At 50.4% G+C, this 22,950-nt stretch overlaps 1 protein-coding gene across 10 annotated transcripts in view; it reads right to left on the bottom strand.

Moving 5' to 3' along the window:
• The window catches only part of eif4g3a (eukaryotic translation initiation factor 4 gamma, 3a), a 43,138-nt gene that overhangs the window by 12,784 nt on the left and 7,404 nt on the right, over nucleotides 1-22,950 (bottom strand). For 2 of the 10 annotated variants that reach the window (XM_035520194.2, XM_035520198.2), the window contains exons 2-24: nucleotides 19,991-20,063; nucleotides 17,479-17,652; nucleotides 16,024-16,116; nucleotides 14,014-14,046; nucleotides 10,972-10,992; nucleotides 9,752-9,937; nucleotides 9,546-9,657; nucleotides 9,044-9,153; nucleotides 8,076-8,192; nucleotides 7,583-7,679; nucleotides 6,619-7,335; nucleotides 6,402-6,487; nucleotides 5,973-6,213; nucleotides 5,522-5,646; nucleotides 4,590-4,709; nucleotides 4,113-4,268; nucleotides 3,678-3,875; nucleotides 3,410-3,556; nucleotides 3,051-3,287; nucleotides 2,279-2,383; nucleotides 1,977-2,115; nucleotides 1,700-1,803; nucleotides 385-475 (exon numbers count right to left, since the gene is read on the bottom strand). In XM_035520194.2, the coding sequence (XP_035376087.2) occupies nucleotides 385-475; nucleotides 1,700-1,803; nucleotides 1,977-2,115; nucleotides 2,279-2,383; nucleotides 3,051-3,287; nucleotides 3,410-3,556; nucleotides 3,678-3,875; nucleotides 4,113-4,268; nucleotides 4,590-4,709; nucleotides 5,522-5,646; nucleotides 5,973-6,213; nucleotides 6,402-6,487; nucleotides 6,619-7,335; nucleotides 7,583-7,679; nucleotides 8,076-8,192; nucleotides 9,044-9,153; nucleotides 9,546-9,657; nucleotides 9,752-9,937; nucleotides 10,972-10,992; nucleotides 14,014-14,046; nucleotides 16,024-16,116; nucleotides 17,479-17,652; nucleotides 19,991-20,063 (3,482 nt within the window). Of the gene's footprint in view, nucleotides 1-384; nucleotides 476-1,699; nucleotides 1,804-1,976; nucleotides 2,116-2,278; nucleotides 2,384-3,050; nucleotides 3,288-3,409; nucleotides 3,557-3,677; nucleotides 3,876-4,112; nucleotides 4,269-4,589; nucleotides 4,710-5,521; nucleotides 5,647-5,972; nucleotides 6,214-6,401; nucleotides 6,488-6,618; nucleotides 7,336-7,582; nucleotides 7,680-8,075; nucleotides 8,193-9,043; nucleotides 9,154-9,545; nucleotides 9,658-9,751; nucleotides 9,938-10,971; nucleotides 10,993-14,013; nucleotides 14,047-16,023; nucleotides 16,117-17,478; nucleotides 17,653-19,990; nucleotides 20,126-20,732; nucleotides 22,931-22,950 lie in introns of those variants that run through there. The other 8 variants (XM_081705707.1, XM_081705708.1, XM_081705710.1 and 5 more) reach the window with 8 other exon arrangements.

Here is a 22,950-nt window from a genome sequence, read left to right as displayed (position 1 = left end):
AGGCGCATGTCAAACAATCTGTCAGTCAGTTTAGAAAGTGAAGCGATTCAAAACACCAGCCAATCAAACAGCAGGTCAGAAAGACTGGATGACCTGCCCCACTGGAGCGCCACGGTTTAGGGGTTACTGGTAGAACTGTATACAGGCAGAATTTGATGCCAATTATACTGACAAAATCATTGCTAAAATGTTAAATATCTGCTCTTCCTGTTACAATGACAACACTGAAAATTTTATACACACAGACACACACACAGACACACAATCAACCACAGTTAAGTGCTGGGTTTATGTGCAACTGTATCATATATATGAGCAAATGGTGTTTCACTGTTTCACCCTAATCAGCATCCCATGCGCGTGTATGTGTGTGTGTATCCTCACCAGGATCACTAGCCTTGGCTCCTCCACTGCTACCCTTCACCCAGTTGAGTTGGGCCCTTGGCCCCAACTGGATCTTCTCATCTAACTGTGGCTGAGAGATTATAAAAACAGACAGACAGACAGAGAGAGAGAGAGAGAGAGAGAGAGAGAGAGAGAGAGAGAGAGGCGGTGTGAGTAACGTCTGTGAATTAACTTCTGTGTTCTCCTTCAAGAAGCCCAATCAACCCAAGGGACCTGAAGTAAGTTAGACCAGCAGGTGGCGGTATGCTCCTGGTCACAAACGAATCAGGCTTAAACGCCCGACAGGGCTCCTCGAACGGAAGCTGGCGCGGGAGAGGGCTGGAAGCTCACGCACACACACGCATGCGCGGGAGAGGGCTGGAAGCTCACGCACACACGCGCGGGAGAGGGCTGGAAGCTCACGCACACGCATGCGCGGGAGAGGGCTGGAAGCTCACGCACACGCACGCGCGGGAGAGGGCTGGAAGCTCACGCACACGCACGCACGCACGCGTGGGAGAGGGCTGAAAGCTCACGCATGCGCGGGAGAGGGCTGGAAGCTCACGCACACGCGCGCGCGGGAGAGGGCTGGAAGCTCACGCACGCGCGCGCGGGAGAGGCCTGGAAGTTCAAGCATGCGCGGGAGAGGGCTGGAAGCTCACGCACACGCACGCGCGGGAGAGGGCTGGAAGCTCACGCACACGCACGCGCGGGAGAGGGCTGGAAGCTCACGCACACGCACGCGCGGGAGAGGGCTGGAAGCTCACACACACACGCGCGGGAGAGGGCTGGAAGCTCATGCACGCACGCGTGGGAGAGGGCTGGAAGCTCACGCACACACACGCGCGGGAGAGGGCTAGAAGCTCACGCACACACACGCATGCGCGGGAGAGGGCTGGAAGCTCATGCACACACGCGTGCGCGGGAGAGGGCTGGAAGCTCACACACGCACGCACGCGTGGGAGAGGGCTGGAAGCTCACGCGCGCACGGGAGAGGGCTGGAAGCTCACGCACACACACGCACGCACGCGTGGGAGAGGGCTGAAAGCTCACGCATGCGCAGGAGAGGGCTGGAAGCTCACGCACACGCACGCACGGGAGAGGGCTGGAAGCTCACGCACACACGCGCGGGAGAGGGCTGGAAGCTCACGTACACACACGCACGCACGCGTGGGAGAGGGCTGAAAGCTCACGCACACATGCGCGCGCGGGAGAGGGCTGGAAGCTCACGCACACATGCGCGCGCGGGAGAGGGCTGGAAGCTCACGCACACACGTGCGCGTGGGAGAGGGCTGGAAGCTTCGGCCGGACGCACCTTTGAGATCTTGGGGATCTTGGTGGGGTCAATGGCACGGCGGTTGTTGGTCACGGGTACGGTGTTCCATGTCTCGTCCCTCGCGCCATGCGGGTCCCGCCGCTCTGTAAACACCACGACAGTGCACGCTAGACGCCACTGCCCACAGACCTGGACGTGTCCGCTGTGTTTACCCCTCCGTCACTCAGGGGAGCTGAGCTGGGGCGGTTTTATGTTTTTTGGCCCCGGTGTGTTGCCGTAGCAGGAGCAGCTGGGCGGGGCCGGCACGCATGCTCACCTGGCCTCCTCTTGTTGTCCTTGGAGAGCAGCTGCTGGTGCACCTTCCTCTGCTCCTCCTGCTCCTCAAGTTTAGCCTGCTCGTGGATCTGCTCGATGGTCTTGGGCCCCTGGTCAGCCCTGCGTGACACCCAATTGTGCTGCAGGTACACACACACACACACACACACACACACACACACAGGTCAGGTAGACACAAAGTCCGGCTTTAGTCTATATGAGATACCCAGAACAGTGTGTTGTGCAGTGAAGTAGTTTTTTTGTTGTTGTTCTTTTGCACCACACACACACACACACACACACCAATCTCAGGTCAATCACGTCCTGAAGAAGGAAGCGAATACGAGACGATGTCTTGCGCTCTTTGACGATTTTCTCCATCTGGTTGAAGTACTGGTCCATGCGAGGCTATTGGGACACACACACAGCAGGAGATGATCAGACATCGCTCTCACACACACACACACACACACACACACACACACACACACACACACACACACACACACACACACACACACACAGGTTTTGTTACAACATTTTTAAACAAAAAGCCACAATCCCCTGGCTTGTGTGTGTCATATTGATCTTGGTGTGGGTGGGTGGTGCTGTAGATGCCGTCACGGCCTGTGGGACCCACGTTAACCCTGTTAAAGTCCAGAACCCTCCTGGATAAATGCCTATAAGGAAACATTATATAAACACAGGGCCAACCGAACTGGGGCGGGGCAGGTGGAGGAAAGGGAGTGGATTGGTAGGAGAACTGCCATCGCACCCTCCTCCGTGTGGATCAGGGTGGGGGTAGGTTGCGCAGAGCTCTGCTGTGGCCTCCTGGACCCCTTACGCTGGACGTCATACACAGACACGGAGCTCGGTTCATGAACGCTCGGTTCATGAATAGCTCTGTAATATCACCATGGACCTTCATGAGGCCAAGGAACAAAGATGGCTGATGATTCAAGAACAGGAAGGTAAACCACTGTCGACCTTTTATGGCCTTCATTGTGGCTCAAGAACTGCTGTTAGAGCCTACCGTGCGCATGTGTGTGTGTGTGTGTGTGTCTGTATGTGTGACCTTGGCCTTCTCGAAGTCCAGGTCCTTGCCGATGGTGGTGAGGAGCCGGCACAGACACTCTAGGCTCTCGTCCTCATGGTGTTTCAGAAGCTTGACCACACAGTCGTGCATGATGGGCTCCGTCAGCATGCGCAGCTTGAAGAGCTCGCCGATGAACTTGATGTTGCCGGTGGAGCGTCGGCGAGCACGATCCTTCTGCTCCTCCAGCTCCTCCTGTAGACGCTCCCGCTCGCTGCCCTGTGGGGTGGGGTGGGGGTGTAGTAATGTTAAAGAAACGATACCATAGTAAGTTAACATTGCAGCACTAATCTGAGGTAGTACAGGAGTGCGGGGTTGAGAATTTTCTAAACAATTCCTACTGATGCCGCAGAATCAAGCTCCTTCTGCTTCCTCTCAAACGCAGCGTCGTCCATTTTGTCTCTCTCAAACTCCTTCTGGCAGCGGTTCAGCAGAAGCTTCCGGAAGTTCACCGTGGTGCTGGGCTTATCCGCCATGGGCACCTTCAGCTGCAAAAACAGGCAAGGAAGATAAAAATCAGTACGGCAAGGAATACTTGCTTCCGGCTGGCAGGGTGTAGAATGGAGGCCGTGGGCGGGGCGAATGCGGGTACGGCCGGGGCTAGCATACCGTAGCCAGGCAGTGGCACATGTTGGCGTAGGCCAGGCAGAAGCTGGGCTCGTCGATGGCCTTCTCGAACACCAGGTCGATGACGCCCTTGAGGCGCTCCTCTGTGTCCACAGTCAGCTCTGCCACCTGTTTCATCAGTTGTGTGAACATCTGTGGCGTGAGTTTGTTCAGGATGCTGCGCACCTTCCGGAAGAGCTCCTGACGACCCGCCGCAAGAACCACCACCACAACAACAAAAACAACAACAGATGTGTCAACAGACAACATCCGGAGGATAAACAAAGACTTCCCAAATCGTTTGAGTGCAAATCATTTCGGTTGGAGAGTAAAATCAGAGACGGTGCGGATGGAGAGGAAGTCTGCATGCGCTCCCGTTTCTCGTGGGTTCCTGGGCAGACTCTCGGCGCGGCCGGTCGGAACCCTGCTGGGTAGTACCTGCGTCTTCTGGGTGTCAGGGTCCTCGGCGAGTCCCTCCCTCTTCCCGCCAGGCTTCCAGGCATTTTCCGCCTTCTTCAGCTGCACGTCGTCGTTAACGGAGACGTTGGTGATTATCTTCCGGGGCGGGGGGCGACGGTTACTCAAACAGAGGAGCTTGAAGCGGGAAAGGGCAGCGTTACCCAGGCAACAAACAGGTGCAGCTCACAAACGGCCTGAAAGGTTTCAGTATCGTTGCTTGTGAATTGTTGCCGATGTGACGCTAGTTTTAGCTTGGGGGCCGCAAACTGGAGTTTTTAGGGTGTCATGACATGTCTTCTATACATGTGTTTGTGTGTGTCCTAAAAATGAAATGTGTGTGTATGCTCTACACATAAGAGCAAGGGTGTATAAATAAGTGCTTGGGTTGGAGATAACTGTGTGTGTGTGTGTGTGTGTGTGTTTGTGTGTGAGAGAGAGCCTGTTCTCATCACTTACCGCTGTACCCCGTCCTCCTGGTATCTGCCTTGTAAAATCAGCGAATGCCGGCGTGAAGTCCGGCCCCCTGGAGATGAGCCGCGAGTCCGCGGCTCTCGTTGGCACCTTGGTTTGGTTGATCTGAAACGGCACCGTGCAACACCATTACTCCATCAGCAGGGGGCGCAGCGAGTTCCAGCCACTCCGAAGCCTCCTGGATGAATGGAGATGCAGCCCCTCCCCCCAGCTTTCCCTCTCTGAACAGAGCCTGCATTCTTTCACCAAGACCGAACCCTCCCACAACAGCTCTAACCATAACCGTCATTCTGATTTCAGATCAGTGCTAGAATTTCCATAAGCAGAACGTCCTCCTCCACCCTGTGGCAGTGGGAGAATGTGCAACCCCCCACATAGACCCACTCCATATGCCGCCTTTCCCATAAACAACGTGCTTAACCAATCACAGCCCTGTGACTTAGGCACTCGGGGCAGATCTGGACGGGGACCAGCATGCACGTGGCCTGACGCCTGGGCCGGCCTACGGAGTCAGCCAGGTGAGGGACCGTGGCCCCGGGTGGAGCAAGCCCTGGTTGGAGCAGGCTCTGGAGTAACGCGTCGGATGGTGGGCAGGGCGTTTACCCCCCCCCGGCTGTTCTGCTGCCAAGCGTGACATAGGCATAATGCAATTTTAATGGAAACAGGACGACATGGAGCATGTCAGCTGGACACGCACGTGAAGCATGTTCGCTGTAGGCTTCTCTTTTCTCCTCCGGCGAGAAGCGCAAGGCATGTCTCCCGCATCCAGACGTTTGCGCTCAACCCTCTGGGAACGCTGCTAAAAGGGAGTTTTTGTCCGTACACTTGAGCTGCACGCTTCTGAACGTTTTTGCGCCTTGTGCTAAGTGTGAGGTCGGTGTGAGCGAGGCCCCCAATGCAGGGGAGCAGAGGCGCACCTTGTCCAGAACCACGTCGCTGATCTGGGGCAGGCCCTCGGGCTTCTGCACACAGGCCGGCGTAAACTGGAAGCCCAGCAGGAAGTCTCGGTCATACTGCCTTTTGCCATTGGTCTGCAGAAGCGCTGAGAGACAGTACAACAGACCAGTGAGAGGGAGGCATTGCAACACTGCACAGTGTAGCCACTGTGACTGAGAAAAGGGAGTTAGAGCCAAGCTGCCGTTATTCCGCTAAATACTGAGATTCCAAAATGCCATATGATATAATATTATCATGCAACATTTGAACCAAAAATGATTTTAAATGAATTTATGAATTCCTACATGCACATTCACTCATCCAAAGCTCTCAAAATGTAAATTTTTTTTTTATAGAGCTCTATTGCATAAGGATATTAGTATTACAAAGATATAGGAAAATTGTTAATTCCTGATCCCGTTTTGTTCTTACCATCGGAAACGAGTAACAGAGGGGGTGGGGATGCAGTAGAGCCCCTCCTCTCCCCGGGAGTGACCCCGCCCTCTGGGCGTTCCGGCTCGTCTCCGTTCCGTAGCAGGTCCGACGCCGTCTCCCCATTCTCGGCCGGAACGGAAGGCTTCTCCAGGAGCGCTGGAGCCGGGGAGGGGCCGTTTCTGGCTTCCGAGGCCGACCGAGAGACCTCCCGGGCGGAACCGTCCCTGCTTGGTGCCTCCTAGATGGGTGAGGAGGGGAACAAGCAGGCGTTCACATGGCATGCTTCAGGCATCGAGGGACAGACTAGAGGGGACAGCCGTCCCCCTACTGAGACTGTTGGTGTCACAGCGACGGGTTTAATCTGGTGAGGAGCAGGGGCACATGCCTACGCACACCAAGAAACCCCCCACACACACTCACACACACCTCCTTCTCCTCCTGCGAAGGTTCTAGAGTCACGCTCCCTTCATTTGGTCTCTTGAAGCCCTTTGGTGTAGCAGAAACAGCTTGAACTGTCACAGACAAAAACAAAAGAGCAGTCCATGTCAAGTCCTCAGGCTGTCTACATTTCTGACGCGTGTATCGCGCAAAGACTTCCAACCCGGGTGGTCACGACACAAACTGAAGGCACAGTGAATGGTACCTGCTGGCGGTATCTTTCGGGAATGAGCTTGTGCGTCAGAAGCGCGGCCAGAGCCCTGTGATGCGGTTTCTGCTCTCAGGTGGACACTGTGATTGTCTGAGGTCTTGCTGGCTTCATTGGTCTCGCTGGCAAGAGGCGGAAGTACCACAGCCAGGCCAGGAGGGGACGCTAGCGCGGCCGCGGAGGGTAGCGAGGTGTTCGGGGTGGCGGGCGGCGATGCGGGCCGCTCCTCTGGGATCTCGTCGGTAGGGGGCGGCGGTGGCGGCGTTCGAGGCTCCTCTGTGAGGAGGGAGCTCAGGGTCAGCTGGGGCAAAGGCGGAGTGGGGGTCTCCTGAAGGCGGAGCTCCTGGTCATGGCCAGGAGAGGGCGCCGGCGACTCGGCCAAACCGTTGACCACTTTGAGGGGAGGAGAAGGGGAGGCTGGCGGACTGGGGCAAGACCCCGGAAGAGGGTCATCTGGGAGGGCCGGCGGGCACCGGGCAAGGACCGCACAGGACTGAATCTCTTCTGGCTCTCCTGCAGCGGTGGGCTTGCAGCTGCCGAGTGGAAGAGGGGCACTAGAGGGCGCTCCAGACACCTCCGGGTCCGGGAAAGAAGGAGAGTTCAATAAAGGGAGACTCGGAGTGTCCTTTTGGTCTGTGCAGGGCTGTGGAGGCCTGAGTCCAGATGATGATGACGATGACTTATGGGGCCCAGAAACTGCTCTGGGCTTGTCCTCTAAGACCAAAACAAATAGGAACATCAAAGACAAAAGGTAAATTATCACATTTATGTGATAACCCAGTAATTTTGCAGATCCACATTCCAGCCCATCAAGTTCCGCCACCTGATCCGACATCTGATCTAGCTAACCAGTTGATATGCAGGGAACACTGTTCAACTGTTCAGATCTCCAGGACAAGGGACCAGTGATCAGTGCTCCAAATCAGTGCTCCAGGGCTGAAAAATGAAGGGCGTGACATACCTGCAGTGGGCTTGCAATCTGCCGCCCCCGGGCTAAGTCTGTAGGGTGGATCCGCGCTGTACGCTGACTGCTCTGGAGTTTGACTGGCACTCCGTTGCTATGGACACACAGCAGGAAATGTTAAGAGTATCACACATCACCCAGACGTACACTGGCAGGCAATTCTGTGTGTGCACCAATGCTCAGGTTGATGTCCGTTGGCTGTACTCTGTGGACGAAAGCTTAACAGAACACAATCCATCAGTATAGCAGAAGAGAAAATAATTGAATGTTTTTTAATAAACAATCTTTCATTATTATTATTATTATTATTATCATTACTACTACTTTTTGTTATTTATTTCCATACTGTCATTACATCTTTGATATTTTGTCATTATCAGTTTTTTATTTTAGTTTGGAAAATTCGAGTTAACTTGAGTCTAAAACTAAACCGAACAAGAGAAGCAGGAAGACAAAGAGGTGCAAGCATGGTTAGAGGTGTTCTTCCCACCTGAGGGGGCGTGGGGGTGCTCGAGGGACAGCCCACAGGGGGTGTGGCATGTCCGCTCCCAGACATGATCTCCTCTGTGATGTCCTTCCCGCCCTGGTTGGGGTCCCGGATGCGGATCTGCTCGTGTGAGGAAACATTGAGCACAGGAGGTGTGGGTGTGGTGGGGGTAAGTGAAATGGCAGAATGACCTTCCTGTCTGCACCCTGCACTTCCTGTCTACATGATTCTCTTCCTGACACGTCACTGGACTAGTCTGTGCCTGTGTATGACCCTGCACACCCACACGCCAGAGATCCGTTTGCTGGGTACACAAACTCAGAGCCAGTACCATGAAATCAGAACCAAACCAAAGTCCAGATGTAAAACCCAACACAGGTGTTTGGCTGGTGCCATAAGAGGGGACACCATGGTGGAGGGAAGCTGAACCTAGACAGCCTGGGGTAGAGAGGAACTATCACAAAGACCCCCACACTCACACACACACACACACACACACACACACACACACATACACATACACATACACATACACATACACACACTCACACACACACACACACACACACACACACACACACACACACACACACACACACACACACACACACACACACAGCCACATTAAGAAGACCAACCATGACTAATGTATGACAACTTTCAAGAGAATATGAAGTATGGCTTGTAGCTGTGTGTTTGAGGAGCGTGTTTGAGGAGCATATTAACTCCAGACGTTCTGCTACTCATCTGATCTGCTGGGTGGGTGCTGAAACAGGGAGAGCCCTTGGCAATGGTGGTGATGACACAGCAGTTTTCCATTTGTCCATTAAATGTGCATGAGTGTGTGTGTGTGTGTGTATGTGTGTGTGTGTGTGTGTGTGTGTGTGTGTGTGTGTGTGTGTGTGTGTGTGTGTGTGAGAAAAGCAGGGTATGGTTTAGTCTCTAGTGTGCTGTATGTGTGTTTCACTCACTGGCTTCTTCTCACGCTTGGTAGGTGGAGGAAGTTGAGGTGCTGTAGGCACTATGATGGGGGTAGAGGAAGGATACACTGTCTGGCCTGAGAAATAGGCTGGCCCTGCAGCTGAGAGAGAGAGAGAGAGAAAGAGAGAGAGAGAGAGAGAGAGAGAGAAAGAAATCGAAGGAGAGAGAGAGAGAAAGAAATCGAAGGAGAGAGAGAGAGAGAGAGAGAGAGAGAGAGAAAGAAATCGAAGGAGAGAGGGAAAGAGAGAGAGAGAGAGAGAAAGAGGGTGGGAGAAAATGCAGTCAGTGTGATCCAATTCATATGAGTCACTGATTAAAACAGCAACTGAGAGGAAGGTTCTGGAACGTGGTCAGAGCTCAGCTGGTAATCAGACGAGCTGAACAGAAAATAACTGCCAGTAACTAAACACACTTGTGTGGGAGCGATAGGCTCAGACAGCAGAATTTACTCTGTAGTACTCGCGACTCCGAAGCATACAAGTGTGTACTGACCGTAAGGGGCAGGATATTCCCCGGGGCCGGGGCCGGGGTAGAAGTTTCCGGAGGCAGGGGGTGGTACAGAATATTGCTGAGGGGGCCCGACATAGGGCGCGCTGGGTCGGTACTGGGGGCAGAGCAGCGAGAGAGAGGGTCAGGACCAACACCACAGGAAGGGAGGGCATTCTTTTGGTTCGGGTTTTTTTTTTTTTTGTGTGTACCTGGGGGATGTAGTATTGGGCCGTCTGGGGCGAGGGGAACGGTACTGGGCTCACAGTCATCATGATGTGCTGACTAGATGAGTACACGGCTGCTGCCGCCGCTGCCGCCTGAGAGCCGGCCCGCAATGACGGGCTGCTGGCGGCCAGGGAGGGCCGGACCGCCTGCATCTGAGTCCTGTGGAGAAACTGCGGGATAAGGGGGTGGGGGGGAGAAGTGAGGCTGTTAAAAGCAGGACTCTGGGTAATGTAGTTCTTATTAAGTGCCAGCATTTATATGGGTGGATAGGGGAAACCTTATTCATATGCATCTGGTGAATCATTTCCCTTTTAAGCACACAGACAGACACAGACACACAGACACAGACACAGACACACAGACACTTTTGAATGCAGTGGTATTATGGGTAGAGGGGTAGGACTGTGTCATAGCTCTCAAACAAAGCTTTCTTCACGAGGAGAATAGCGCATGAATACTGGAGGAGAAACACCACGCTCGCTCGCTCTCTCTCTCTCTTATATATTCTATATGTTCTAACCTGTTGCTCATGTAAAGTACAAAAAAAAAGTTCTAATCAAAGCAAACCTCTTTCCTCCTCTACAGTTCTCCAAACCGCAGGTCAACACAGGAAGCACAATAAGCTTCCACCCCGTCAAAACACCTCTCGGCGTCAGACGTGGGGAGACGTGGTGACTTTGGCGTCAGCGCTAAAGCACAGTGTGGCATCTCTTTACTCGTGGTACACGAGCGCGATGCGTTTTTCGGGGCATGCTACACGGACGGGATTCACGCAGGCCCTCGGCAGCACGCACGGCCTCCGCACGTCGGTGCCGTGACGGAGGGCTGTAATCGTGTGCCGGCTAAAGCGGGAACACCGTCCTCGGCGGAGACGCGGGGCTGCGCCAAGCTGGCGGGTGGCTGGGACTCCGGTTTCAGAAGGATTCCGGATGGGCGTTTTACGACACAACACTGACGCATTCCGCCATGCTGGAGCATCGAGAAAGGGTGACTCAGGGAGCACAAATTGGGCATTTGCAGTTACATCTAGAGGTGTGAACAAGCTACGCAAGTCTATCTGTATATCCAAGAGCAGACTGAACCAGCCACACACAGAACAGGGCAGTTCAAACCATAAACAAGTCCACTGGGTGGCTGATGGTATAGGTGAAAGGGTTAGGGGTTAAAGATCATGCCATGCACATGGGGGGGGGGGGGTGTTTACCTGAATGGGTCTGAATCCTCCCTTCAGTATGGAAGCAGGGAAGAGAAAAGCCAGCATGATAAAAATTAGTGGACATTCAACACACACACACACCCAACACACCCAGGTCATTGGTTCAGCTTCCAACTCTAACTAAATGTGTATGTGTCTGAGCAGTCTGCATGAGTTTATTCCAGAAAGAGCTCCACCTTTAGCTTCACCGTCCTGGCTGGTGTGTTAATAGTAGGAACATGGAGGGGTTCATTAATGCTGCCTACACCACCCCTCACCCAGGTGTGGGGTTTTAACCAGCACACACGTCAGTCCAGATACACATCACATGTTTTTCGGAATTTCGTAACGCTGTCCAACGCAGCACTGTGGTAGCCGGGCTCTGAGGTTCGGTGGCGGTGCGTGTGGGTGGAGGCGAGCGTAGTTTCAAAGTCGTCCACTTCCACACCACGGGAGTTAGAAAAAACAGGCCTCTTCCACATATAATGGTGAACGGCGTGTTATGGTGCATGTTTCAAACACCATGGCCCCCACCCACAACTTTACCCTACTGCCCCTCCACCCAGATAACCCCCAACTCCCACTTCAGCTCAAGACAGAGAGAGGAGGTGTGAAAGGACCCAAGTAACCTGAGGGCTCCCAGCTACTTAGACTGGAATAAAGACACTTCAAACGTTTTGGGAGGTTTCCAGCCTCTCTGTGTCTGAGTGTGAAAATGATTGTGTGTGTGTGTGTATGTGTGTGTGTGTGTGTGTGTGTGTGTGTGTGTGTGTGTGTGTGTGTGTGTGTGTGTGTGTGTGTGTGTGTGTGTGTGGCCACTGATGAGCCTTTATGTACCAATGGAATAGAAAGCACAGCCAGGATTGAAAGACCACTCTGCAGCCTGACGAAGAGTGTGTGTGTGTGTGTGTGTGTGTGCGTGCGTGTGCACATGTGTAGGGGGATCTGGTGATTTATTTAGCCATGAGTCATATATGCCAACTGGAGAGGGCACCGAGCTGGAAAGTAATTTTCTGATTGTTCACCGTGTGGATATGTGAGATTGGGGGGCAGGGGTGTGTGCGTGTGCATGTATATGTGTGTGTGTAGATATATATATCAGAGAGAGAGAGAGAGAGAGACAGAGAGAGAGTGAGGGAGAGACAGAGGGAGAGCACAAGAGCGAGAGAGCGAGAGTAGGAGAGAGAGAGACAGAGAGCAAGAGAGAGAGAGCGGGAGGGAGGGAGAGAGAGCGAGCGCGAGAGAGAGCCCTGTACTAACACAGTGATCCCTCTCTCTCTCCTCTGCATTTTTGTTTCTAGAGACCTGCAGGCTGCTGGTGCTGTCAGGGTGTCTGTCGTGTCTGGACAGAGCAGCAGCTCAGGAAACACTCCAGCAGCACTCCCGCAGCGGGTGGGAGAGGCAGCCGCCGCCTTCCTGAAATGCGCGTAAAAGGAGTGATCTGGAGGAAAGGAGGGCAGCTGGTGGAGTGTGTGACCTCACACTGACCTCACCGTTATGCTACACTACGGAGACGTGGAAGCCTCCAGCACTGTGGGGATGGGTGGAGCCATGGCTGGAGACAGCTACATTTGCACTACTCACTGACAATCCCAAACAGCACACTGGAATTGTCCGACAGGGAGAGCCTGTGCGTGTGTGTGTGTGTTTTTGCATGAGCATGCATGTGTGTGTGTTTCTGACAGGAGCAGAAGAATGGCCGTATTCGCGTTTGTGTGTGTGTCTGTACGTGCGTGCGTGTGTTCGTGAGTGTGTGTGTGTGTGTGTGTGTGTGTATCTGAAACACAGAGTAGCTGTGAAAGTGTCTGATGTGCTGAGGTTCGAGTGGGATGAAGGAAATTTCTTGAGCTTCCTCTGTGAGAACCCCCACAGCCCTGCCTGCCCTTCTGCTGTATGAGAATGCCCCGTTGTTCCACACACACACACACACACACACACACACACACACAGACACTTCTGTGTGACAGTATTACAGCCTGTGAATACTGGACACCCTCAAGTAGCTCCAAGGTATCAGTGATCCAGGGGTTTTCTGGGGTCCCGGGCACGGTGCCACATGGCCACACGCATGGGCACTGCACAGCTGTAAAGAACACTGTAAGGCACGGCCTGCTACACTGTAAGGCACTGCTTATAACGTACTAACTGTAAGGGTGCATTCAAACGTGGACTCTGTTCAAAATGCTATTTTATGGCCTACGGTAGGACAGGGTCTCTGTGGGCTCTGAGCATTCCACTTGTTCTTCCTGCCGCAGACACTTGGGTTGAAAATGTTTCAAATGGAAGCGGAAAAGCTCCGTGCATCATGTGCGGCCTCTCATGAGATAACCAGGCAGAAGAAGGGGGTGTAGAACTGTGAATCAGAAGACAAAGTGGAAGACAGAACGGCGGGGCAGGAAGCCCTATGTCTTCCTGAATGAACTCTCCCTTACGCCACAACTTAAGAAAACACCAGCTCAGAAATACTGAAGCCTCGGCTAAATATTTTACTATAGTATTGTGAAATGATGAAGATGGTTTATTTGCATTTAAAATTTTTTGTGTGTGTGTGTGTGTGTGTGTTTCTGTCTCTCCGCTGTCATACCATAATGGACAAATATGGCAGACAGGTAGCTATTGACAGCAGCATGTTCCAAGATTGTACACCCTGAACAGATAACAGCAATAATATTAAGAGTAATAAAAATTATAATGATAAATAATAAATCAGGGTGAGAGTAAATAAATAAATAAAAACTTCCCACCCAAACACCGTCCATAAAAATCCACTCCACTCCTATGCTGGGCAAAATGTACCACAGGCCACTGTAAAACACAAGCCATAACAGCGTAACACACCAGCTGTAACTACAGGCCGTGATGATGTCACTCTCCATTCTGGAGTCTGAACAGGTGCTAATGTCACCCAAGTGACCAGAAGCATGGGAGCAGAGATGCGCATCACGCATCACGCGCCTACATCCCTGCTGACCGGCGCTGCCATGACCGGTGAGTGATAAACTAGGTGTCTCCTACTGCCCCACTATCCCACTCCCACAGGGAACACGGTACCTGGTGGTGGGCAGGTCGGGACGCCGTCACAAACTGATGGAGAGAGAGAGAGAGAGAGAGAGAGAGAGAGAGAGAGGGAGAGAGAGAGAGAGAGACAGCACTCAGATTATTATTATTATTATAGCAACACTGGAGACAGCATTAACTTGGCATTTACATACACACACACACACGCACACGCACACGTGCACACACGTGCACACAGAAGAGCAGGCGGATCTCCTAGTAGGTGTCAGCATGGGACTAATGACTGTGTGAAGTGTGCGTCTGTCAGCATTAAGGGCAGGCAGCCTGGGGGCACACAGCTGAATGCAGGCCACACAGACATGTCCCCATTGCCTGATACACTGCATCATTACTGCCGAACACCCAATACCCAATCAGAGATGCGCTAGCAGATCACATGGGCAGCAGAAATTGCAGAGAACTGAACACAACAACCCCCCCGCGCCCAAAAAAAAGGGATTTCAGGTGTTCTGTATTATGATTTTAAATCTTTAAAATGTATAAAAATATTCGTTATAATTAGGGCTAAATGACTAATAAATAAATAAATAAATTTAATATAATTATTCATTATAATTCTATTTTATTAATCCTATTCATTCTCTCATTTTAATATAATATATATATTACACACACACACACACACACACACACACCTCAATAAATTAGAATATCATTGAAAAGTTTATATCAGTAATTAAAAAAGTGAAACTCATATATTATATATATATATTTATTACACACAGAGTGATCTATTTCAAGCATTTATTTATTTAAAAATGTTGATAATTATGGCCTAAAGCCAATGAAAACCCAAAAGTCAGTATCTCAGAAAATTAGGATATTGTTCAATAAAAGTTCAATATTGTAGACTCATGGTGTCACACCCTAATCAGCTAATCAACACAAAACACTTGCAAAGGTTTCCTAAGCCTTTACATTTTTTTAATTGGTCTTATATAATATTCTAATTTTCTGAGATACTAAGTTTTGGGTTTTCATTGGCTATAGGCCATAATCATCAACATTAAAAGAAATAAACACTTGAAATAGATCACTCTGTGTGTAATCAATCTATATTCTAATTTATTGAGCTGTACCTGTGTATGTGTGTGTGTGTGTGTATAATTATATATATATATATATATATATATATATATATATATATATATATATATATATATATATATATATATATATATATATATATATATATATATAATTAATTATATACACACACACACACACACACACACACACACACACACACACACACACAGATAGAGAGAGAGAGACATCTACTTTTTCATATATAAACTGCCTCCTACTACTAATTCAGAAGTACTAAATCAGCTTGCACAGTTGATGAAGGACCTGTCTGAAACGTTCTGTTTCTCGGAAACCTTACAATTCTTAAAATTCTCTACATCTCTTACTACCGTACACTGCAGTTACTCACCTGGAATCTTAATATTTAGTTTAATTATGTTTAGAAACTTATGTATATTGACTAACAAGTTTTTTAAAATGTCTTTTTTCCCTAAGCTTCTTATTGCTCGAGCAGCAGTTGCATTCGATCTACAGAAGTGCAGTTTACAAACTCACGAACTAAAGCTGCATAATTTTATCTGATTCTTTTCACAAAACAAGGAGAGACATTTGTAATTATGGCAGACGTCTGATACGCTGACTGAATAACACACCTGAAGCTTAATTTCTAGAACATAATCACGACAGCCACCTACATCACGGAACATGAAATATCAGTCAGAAAAAAAATTGCAATTGGATACCCCCTCCCTCTAAGCCCCTCCAAGCTGTTCAGCTCTGCTCATAATAATTATAATAATTGCAGCTATCACTTTTGACACAACCTTACAGCTCTAATTACTGCAAGGCGGACGACTCTGAGACGTGGAGAAACAGTGGGTATGGTGAATAACAGCTAATCAGTCGGGCTTTTCCCGCTGGCAGTTGTAAAGCTGTGGGAGGAGCTACTCTTACCGGCCGACTGGGAGGCTGCATGTTGACTGGCTGAGTCTGTGGAGAGTACATGAGGGGTGCAGAGCCAGCACTCTGGGATGGGCCGTAGGCGGGCTGAACACACACAGCCGGAGGCGTGACAGAGGATAGACAGAAACGCGCACACACACGCGCACGCACGCACGCACGCACGCACACGCACACGCACACGCACCCTATCATCATTAAAGCACACAAGTGTACAAGTCATTACAGGACATGACTGCAGTGATTCCAGTGAAGTAAAAGATATATACGATATGAAGGAATATATCACTGCGTGTGTGTGTGTGTGTGTGTGTGTGTGTGTGTGTAAGTGAAGGAGAAGAGATGCTGTTAGAGAGATTCTGCCACCAAACAACCTCAGATACATCCAAAGCTGGAGCACCACTTATGGGGCACTGAGCTGGTCTGTGTGTGTGTGTGTGTGTGTGTGTGTGTGTGTGTGTGTGTGTGTGTGTGTAAGATGTCTGGAAGATTCCAAATATGTAACATGGAGTTTGGTCTACATCAGTTACCCAGCTGAAAGGATTATGTGGGTTACATTTAGAACACACTACAGACACTAAACAAAGACACACACTCCCCCCCCCCCCATACAACCCTTCACAAACAACACACACACACACACACACACACACACACACACACACACACACACACCTTTAAGAGTGAATGAGATGGAGGTCATATGGGAAAATTTGAACATATGAATTTATATTTTTCTAATGATCGCAATGAATATAAGAATTTGGTCAAAAAATACATGCATTTCTCCCATCTCTGAGGAAAGTGGTTCAGTACCAGGTAGCTCAGAGAAGACTTTCTTATGCTACCGAATCCTAAACACACTCCAAAGGGAGTGTGTTTAGGACCCATGTGCATCTGCAGAACCCACTCTGATGGTGCCCACAGAGATAGCTGAAGATTCCTCAAGGTGAGAGAGTTCGGTAAGTACTGGGTGCATACACCAAGCTACAGGCTGATTCAGTGGTGATACTGGAGTGTGATATTGGTATTATATTGTATTATATTATATTGAGTCTAATTAGATCAGCCAGTAGGGAGAAACGGTGAACAGGAGAGAAGTCCAGCCAGCGTAGTCAGAAAGATGCAAAACAGTTGAGTATTTAAGATTAACAAAATTAAAAAGTTTTAGAAAAACTTTTCCTCTCGAGACTGAACTGCTTCTTGGTACAGAGAACAGATCCTTTGTAAGAAAATGTATTGTTGTTAATTTTAAAATGCATATTGTTCCGTGTTCTTCATTTGTCCTGAAGCTAAGTTTGAGGAAAGAGAATTCTGTCCAGGGCAGTCGCGTTCATATTGCAAAGCAGTATGGGGAGACATAATACAGACAAGCATTCACACACAGAAATACAGACAGACAGGTGCAGTGAGACAGACAGAATGTCGTTGGGCTGTGGACACACTCACCCCTGCGCCTGCTTCCCAGCCTTTGAAGTAGCGGTAGGGCGGGGCTTGGGGTGCAGATACCTGAGACAGAGCGGATGAAGGGGCGTGGACTGGCCCTGGCCCCGCCCCTGCCAGGCTAGGGTGGCTTTTGCTCAGATCATGGCCTGGGTAATGAGGACCAGGGTGCCTTGGAACCTGTAGTGTGTACACACATACACACACAGTCGGGCACCGTGACAGGTCAGGGTCTGGGACAACATGTTCACACACATGAAAATAAATTCCTCATTCACAAAGTCATTTGTAATGTATATAGTGGAAAGTGTTCCGTTTTGAAAGATGCTGTACATGTTTAACATTATTAGAAAATTCGAATGTTAGTACATTAACACTGTACACAATGCGTGAAGAGGTTAGAAATACATGTCTGTTTGAGAAGCAGTAGGGGTGTTCTGTCCTCGGTACTGTTCCAGAACTCCACACACCCTCACCCTCACCCACACACACACACACACACACACACACACACACACACACACACACACACATACACCCATGCATCCATCCAAACATAGCACCTAATCACTTACACAGTGGCAGCTGTACCGAGAGTTTCATAAACCTTTGTGCTGCATGTAATCTAAAGCCAGTGACACCAGACACAAACATCTAACAGCCTCAACAATGAACCTGACTCCTGTTAAGACAATGGAGTCATCCAGGCCTCATCTGCATGACAAAACAACACCCTGGCATGCGGGGGACCGCCCACGTCATGGAACTCTCATGTTTAACCCCTGAAAGAGGCAGACGCCAGAGACTCCGGTCACGCGCTTGTTTGGAAAGCGGAGGAGGCGAAACGGGGTATAGGAGAGAGGGAGAAATGACACTGGCCAGATCCCAGAGAATGAGAGAAAGAGGAAGAGAGAGAGAGAACTAGAAAGACAGAGTGAGAGAAAGCAAGAATAAGGGTGAGAGAGAGAAAGAAAGAACAGTATACAAAGAGAGTGCAAGTGTAAGAGAGAGAGAGATATCAAGTCGGAGTGAGTGAACAATGACAGCATGGCTTAGTACTGGTCTCTTCGCTGGACCTCCTCCACTGGACCTTCTCCCTGGACCTCCTCCCCTGCAGGATGCAGCGTCTGGTGTGCAGCCTCCTGCTTACAGGACTCTTTCTGCTTCTTTCTGTTGGTTGCTAGAACACGATGAGCGCCGCCTTTGACTGGCGGAGGTGCAGGTGCTCCCTGATGCTCGATCGCATCACATGGCAACTGAGCGGAACCACAGGGTTACGGGCCAGCAGGATGTCTGGCGTGCCAAAAGCACTCTCCGCCCACTCTCTGACTAGCATTGGACTAACTTCAGGGATCTCTGAGACAAGGTGTGTGAGTGTGTAAACATCACCATGAACTATGTGTAATATGTGCTCAATTATTAGTTGTTCTAACTGGCCTTAAACTGCTGGGGGCTTGAGGTGAAGAGGTGATAAGATTTGTGTGTGTGTGTGTGTGTGTGTGTGTGTGTGTGTGGAAAGTTGAGTGGAAGGGAAAAGTGTGCTAGAAAAAAGTGCACAAGCAACATGGATAACCGCAGCCTTGAAAGGATTGTCAAGAAAAGGCGATTCAAGAATTTGGGGGAGATTCACAAGGAGTGGATTGCTGCTGGAGTCAGTCCTTCAAGAGCCACCACACACAGACGTATCCAGGACATGGCCCACAACTGTCGCTTTCCTTGTGTCAAGCCAATCATGACCCAGAGACAACGTCAGAAACGTCTTACCTGGAACAACGAGACAAAGGACTGGACTGTAGCTCAGTGGTCCAAAGTCCTGTTTTCAGATGAAAGTAAATTTTGCATTTCATTTGGAAATCAAGGTCCCAGAGTCTGGAGGAAGAGTGGAGAGGCACACAATCCAAGCTGCTTGAGGTCTAGCATGAAGTTTCCACAATCAGTGATGGTTTGGGGAGCCATGTCATCTGCTGGTGTTGGTCCACTGTGTTATATCAAGTCCAATGTCAGCGCAGCCGTCTACCAGGACATTTTAGAACACTTCATGCTTCCTTCTGCTGACAAGCTTTATGGAGATGAGGATTTTCCAGCAGGACTTGGCACCTGCCCACACTACCAAAAGTACTAATAGCTAGTTTAATAACCACAGTATCACTGTGTTTGATTGGCCAGCACCTCACCTGACCTAAACCCCATAGATTCTCTATGGGGTTTTGTCAAGAGGAAGATGAGAGACACCAGAGCCAATGCAGACGAGCTGAAGTCCACTATCAAAGCAACCTGGGCTTCCATAACACCTCAACAGTGGTAACAGTGGTAACACTTCAACACTCTCTGACTAGCATTGAAATAACTTCAGGGATCTCTGAGACAAGGTGTGTGAGTGTGTAAACGTCACCATGAACTATGTGAAATATGTGCTCAATTATTAGTTGTTCTAACTGGCCTTAGACTGCTGGGGGCTTGAGGTGAAGAGGTGATGAGATTTGTTTTTGTTTTTGTGTGTGTGTGTGTGGTCACTCACACTGTAGACTGCAGTCACCCCAGGCTGGGGAGGAAATATCCTCTCCTCCAACGACAGAGGCACCCGTGGGATTCTGGAACACACAGGGTTAAGGAGCAGTCCTGTGTCGGGATAACACAGGTCAACATGCTCTCGCTTGACCAAAAAAAAAAAAAAAATGCTGGTATTAAAAAAAAATTAGTGTTGGAGAATATTTTATATATTGTACAACATGACATAATTCTGCTTATTGACAATTTGTCCAGTTTAATTAATCGAGCCCTCGACTGGCTGATATCAGATGTCACCCACCACACCTACAGTGGCCACAGAGCCAGGAAACACACCTAGCACCCACCCACGCTCCCCACCCAAGCACCACATACCACCCAGCCCACCAACCAAGGGACTGAAAACCCCTTAAAGGCCATGTGTCTAAAACTTCCTATTTCTCTGGAAACTTTTATATATGTACACAAATACTATATCTACACACACACACACACAGTTATTTGGGGTCTAGCCAAATTCTCACCCTCATCACCCAAAAAAACGTCAACATTCCCCTCCTAAGTACAGCACGTTCCTCCACCAGAACGGGCTGAAATCCCGGCGTGGATCTTCAGGGTGGCAGGTGGAGTGAAGCATAAAAGCCCTTACACCAGCTATTCTGGCAAACCGACACCCCCACTGCCTTCCACTTTATTCATTTCATACTACACTGTTTACCGCAAATCGCATGACACAAAGCGCTGTAGCTTACCCCCCCCATCCCCATAAAGGTTTCAGAGAATGATTTACTGCGGCCGTTCTGATGGCGCTCCTGCAGGTCTGCGACGGAAGCACGGTGGCAGGCGGTGGTTTCCCACAAGCGTCTCCTAAACATTGCGTCGTCGTGGCGACGCTGGGCCCGCGCCGCAATGTGTGGCAGGTGCAGACGGGCTTCGAACGCGAGCGCGCTCTATTTAACACGCTCGTTAGTGAAGGCGTCAACACCGACGCTCTTTAGCGGCTGGACGGAAGGCCTCCGCCCACAGGGGGAAGCAGGTCACTTATAGCAGTGGGGAGAGAGGTTCGGATCTGAGACTGACAAAGAAAGAAAGGTCAGGAGAGAGAGAGAGAGAGAGAAAGAGAGAGAGAGAGAGAGAGAGAGAGAGAGAGAGAGCGCAGCTCTGGTAGTTCTCTGGATCGAGGCACTGGCAGGTCACATGGTTTCAGGGAAACGCCAAGATCTGGCTCCTTCTCCTTCTCTGCAACACCCTGTGGGCTTTCAGTGTAATCCCGCCTTCCTGGATTCTCTCTCTCTCTCTCTCTCTCTCTCCCTCTCACACACACAAGCCCTCATCTGTGTTGGCAACCTGCCAACATCACCCCTGAGAGCGAGTGAGAGATGGAGAGGAAAGGAGGGGACGGTTAAAAAGAAAGAAAAGCGAGGTAGAGCGAGAGAGAGAAGAAAAAGAGAGAGCGAGACAGAGAGAGAAAGAGTGTGATTAGGAGAGAGGGAGAGAAAGAGGGGGAGAGAGAGAAGAGGGGTGGGGAGAAAGAGAAAGATAGAGAGGAGAAAACGTGGGAAGAGGAAGAGAAAGCACCCTGGGCTGAGAGGTGGTCTCATTCATAACTGCCTTAAACTCACAGACTGTGTGTGTGTGTGTGTGTGTGTGTGTGGGGGGGGGGGGACATGGGTGTGTGCGAACTAGTATCACTCCGCTCTTTCTGCATTCCCCAACATGAGCGTAGCCCTTGTGGGGTGAGCGGAGGTCATTTCCGTGCTGCGTGAGGCCTAGGGGTGGGGCGCGTGTGGGTCGGCCGAACCCCGGTCCGGGTCACGACCCCCTGCCCACCGTCTCCACAGTGGGCCTGCGAAAGGCTTACAGGGCCTGCACGGGAATCAGGTGGAGTGGAAGGCTTGGTGAAGCCAGAATTTGGGATGAAGTCCTGCTGTCAGAGAGGCACTCCAGGGCTTTACTCCCCAGAGACAAGCCCTGCACCTGCTCCGTCTCGCTCAGTCAATTCTTCCTTTTTCCTAGAAATGTAACCTTTCGTGAAGATAATTCCACCTCCGATGGTGGTGTAGGGGCTGCCGTGTGTGTCTGTGTGTGTGTGTGAGTGTGAGTGTGAGAGAGAGAGAAGTAAGCTGGTAAAGTCAAGCCTGACCTTTCTTTAACCTTTAATAACCCTCAGGTGTACCAGGAGTCAATCCGTTCTGACAGCTCCGCCCAGCCAGTGCAGAACTGTAGCACCAGGCACTCCTGAAGGTCACATACTTCCCATCATCATGTCAACAGTGACCTGTTTCCACCCCAAACACAGCGTAGTGTCAGGACAGCGGTGGGGGTAATGAGGCTTGGGGGCAAGCAGAGGGTAACTATGACTGGACAGCACAGCTACTAATGCACAGCTATTTACTGCACAGCTCAGGCACTACCACACAGTTACTTCACAGATCATACTGCAGACAGCTTTTTAGAAAAGGTGTGAAAGAGAGAGAGAGAGAGAGAGTGAGAGTGAGAAACTTGTACCTGAGAGTGCCATCACAGATGATAGCCTAGAAATCCAGCAGATGTTCAAGAACCAAGAACAGCACACACATGCCATACACAACACTACACCAGCCATACACCACACTACACTCCACCACACCAGCCATACACCACACTACACTCCACCACACCAGCCATACACAACACTACACTCCACCACACCAGCCATACACAACACTACACTACACCACACCAGCCATACACAACACCACGCCGGCCATACACAACACTACACTACACTACACACGCCGGCCATACACAACACTACACTACACTACACACGCCGGCCATACAGAACACTACACTACACACGCCACCCATACACAACACCAGCCATACACAACACTACACTACACTACACACGCCGGCCATACACAACACTCCACTACACACGCCGGCCATACACAACACTACACTACACACGCCGGCCATACACAACAC

The sequence above is a fragment of the Electrophorus electricus genome, chromosome 22, assembly GCF_041902795.1.
Source record: "Electrophorus electricus isolate QZ-2024a chromosome 22, ASM4190279v1, whole genome shotgun sequence".
Taxonomy (NCBI): Eukaryota; Metazoa; Chordata; class Actinopteri; order Gymnotiformes; family Gymnotidae; genus Electrophorus; species Electrophorus electricus.
The sequence above is the reverse complement of the archived record's forward strand: the minus strand, read 5'-3'. Positions and strand labels throughout refer to the sequence as shown.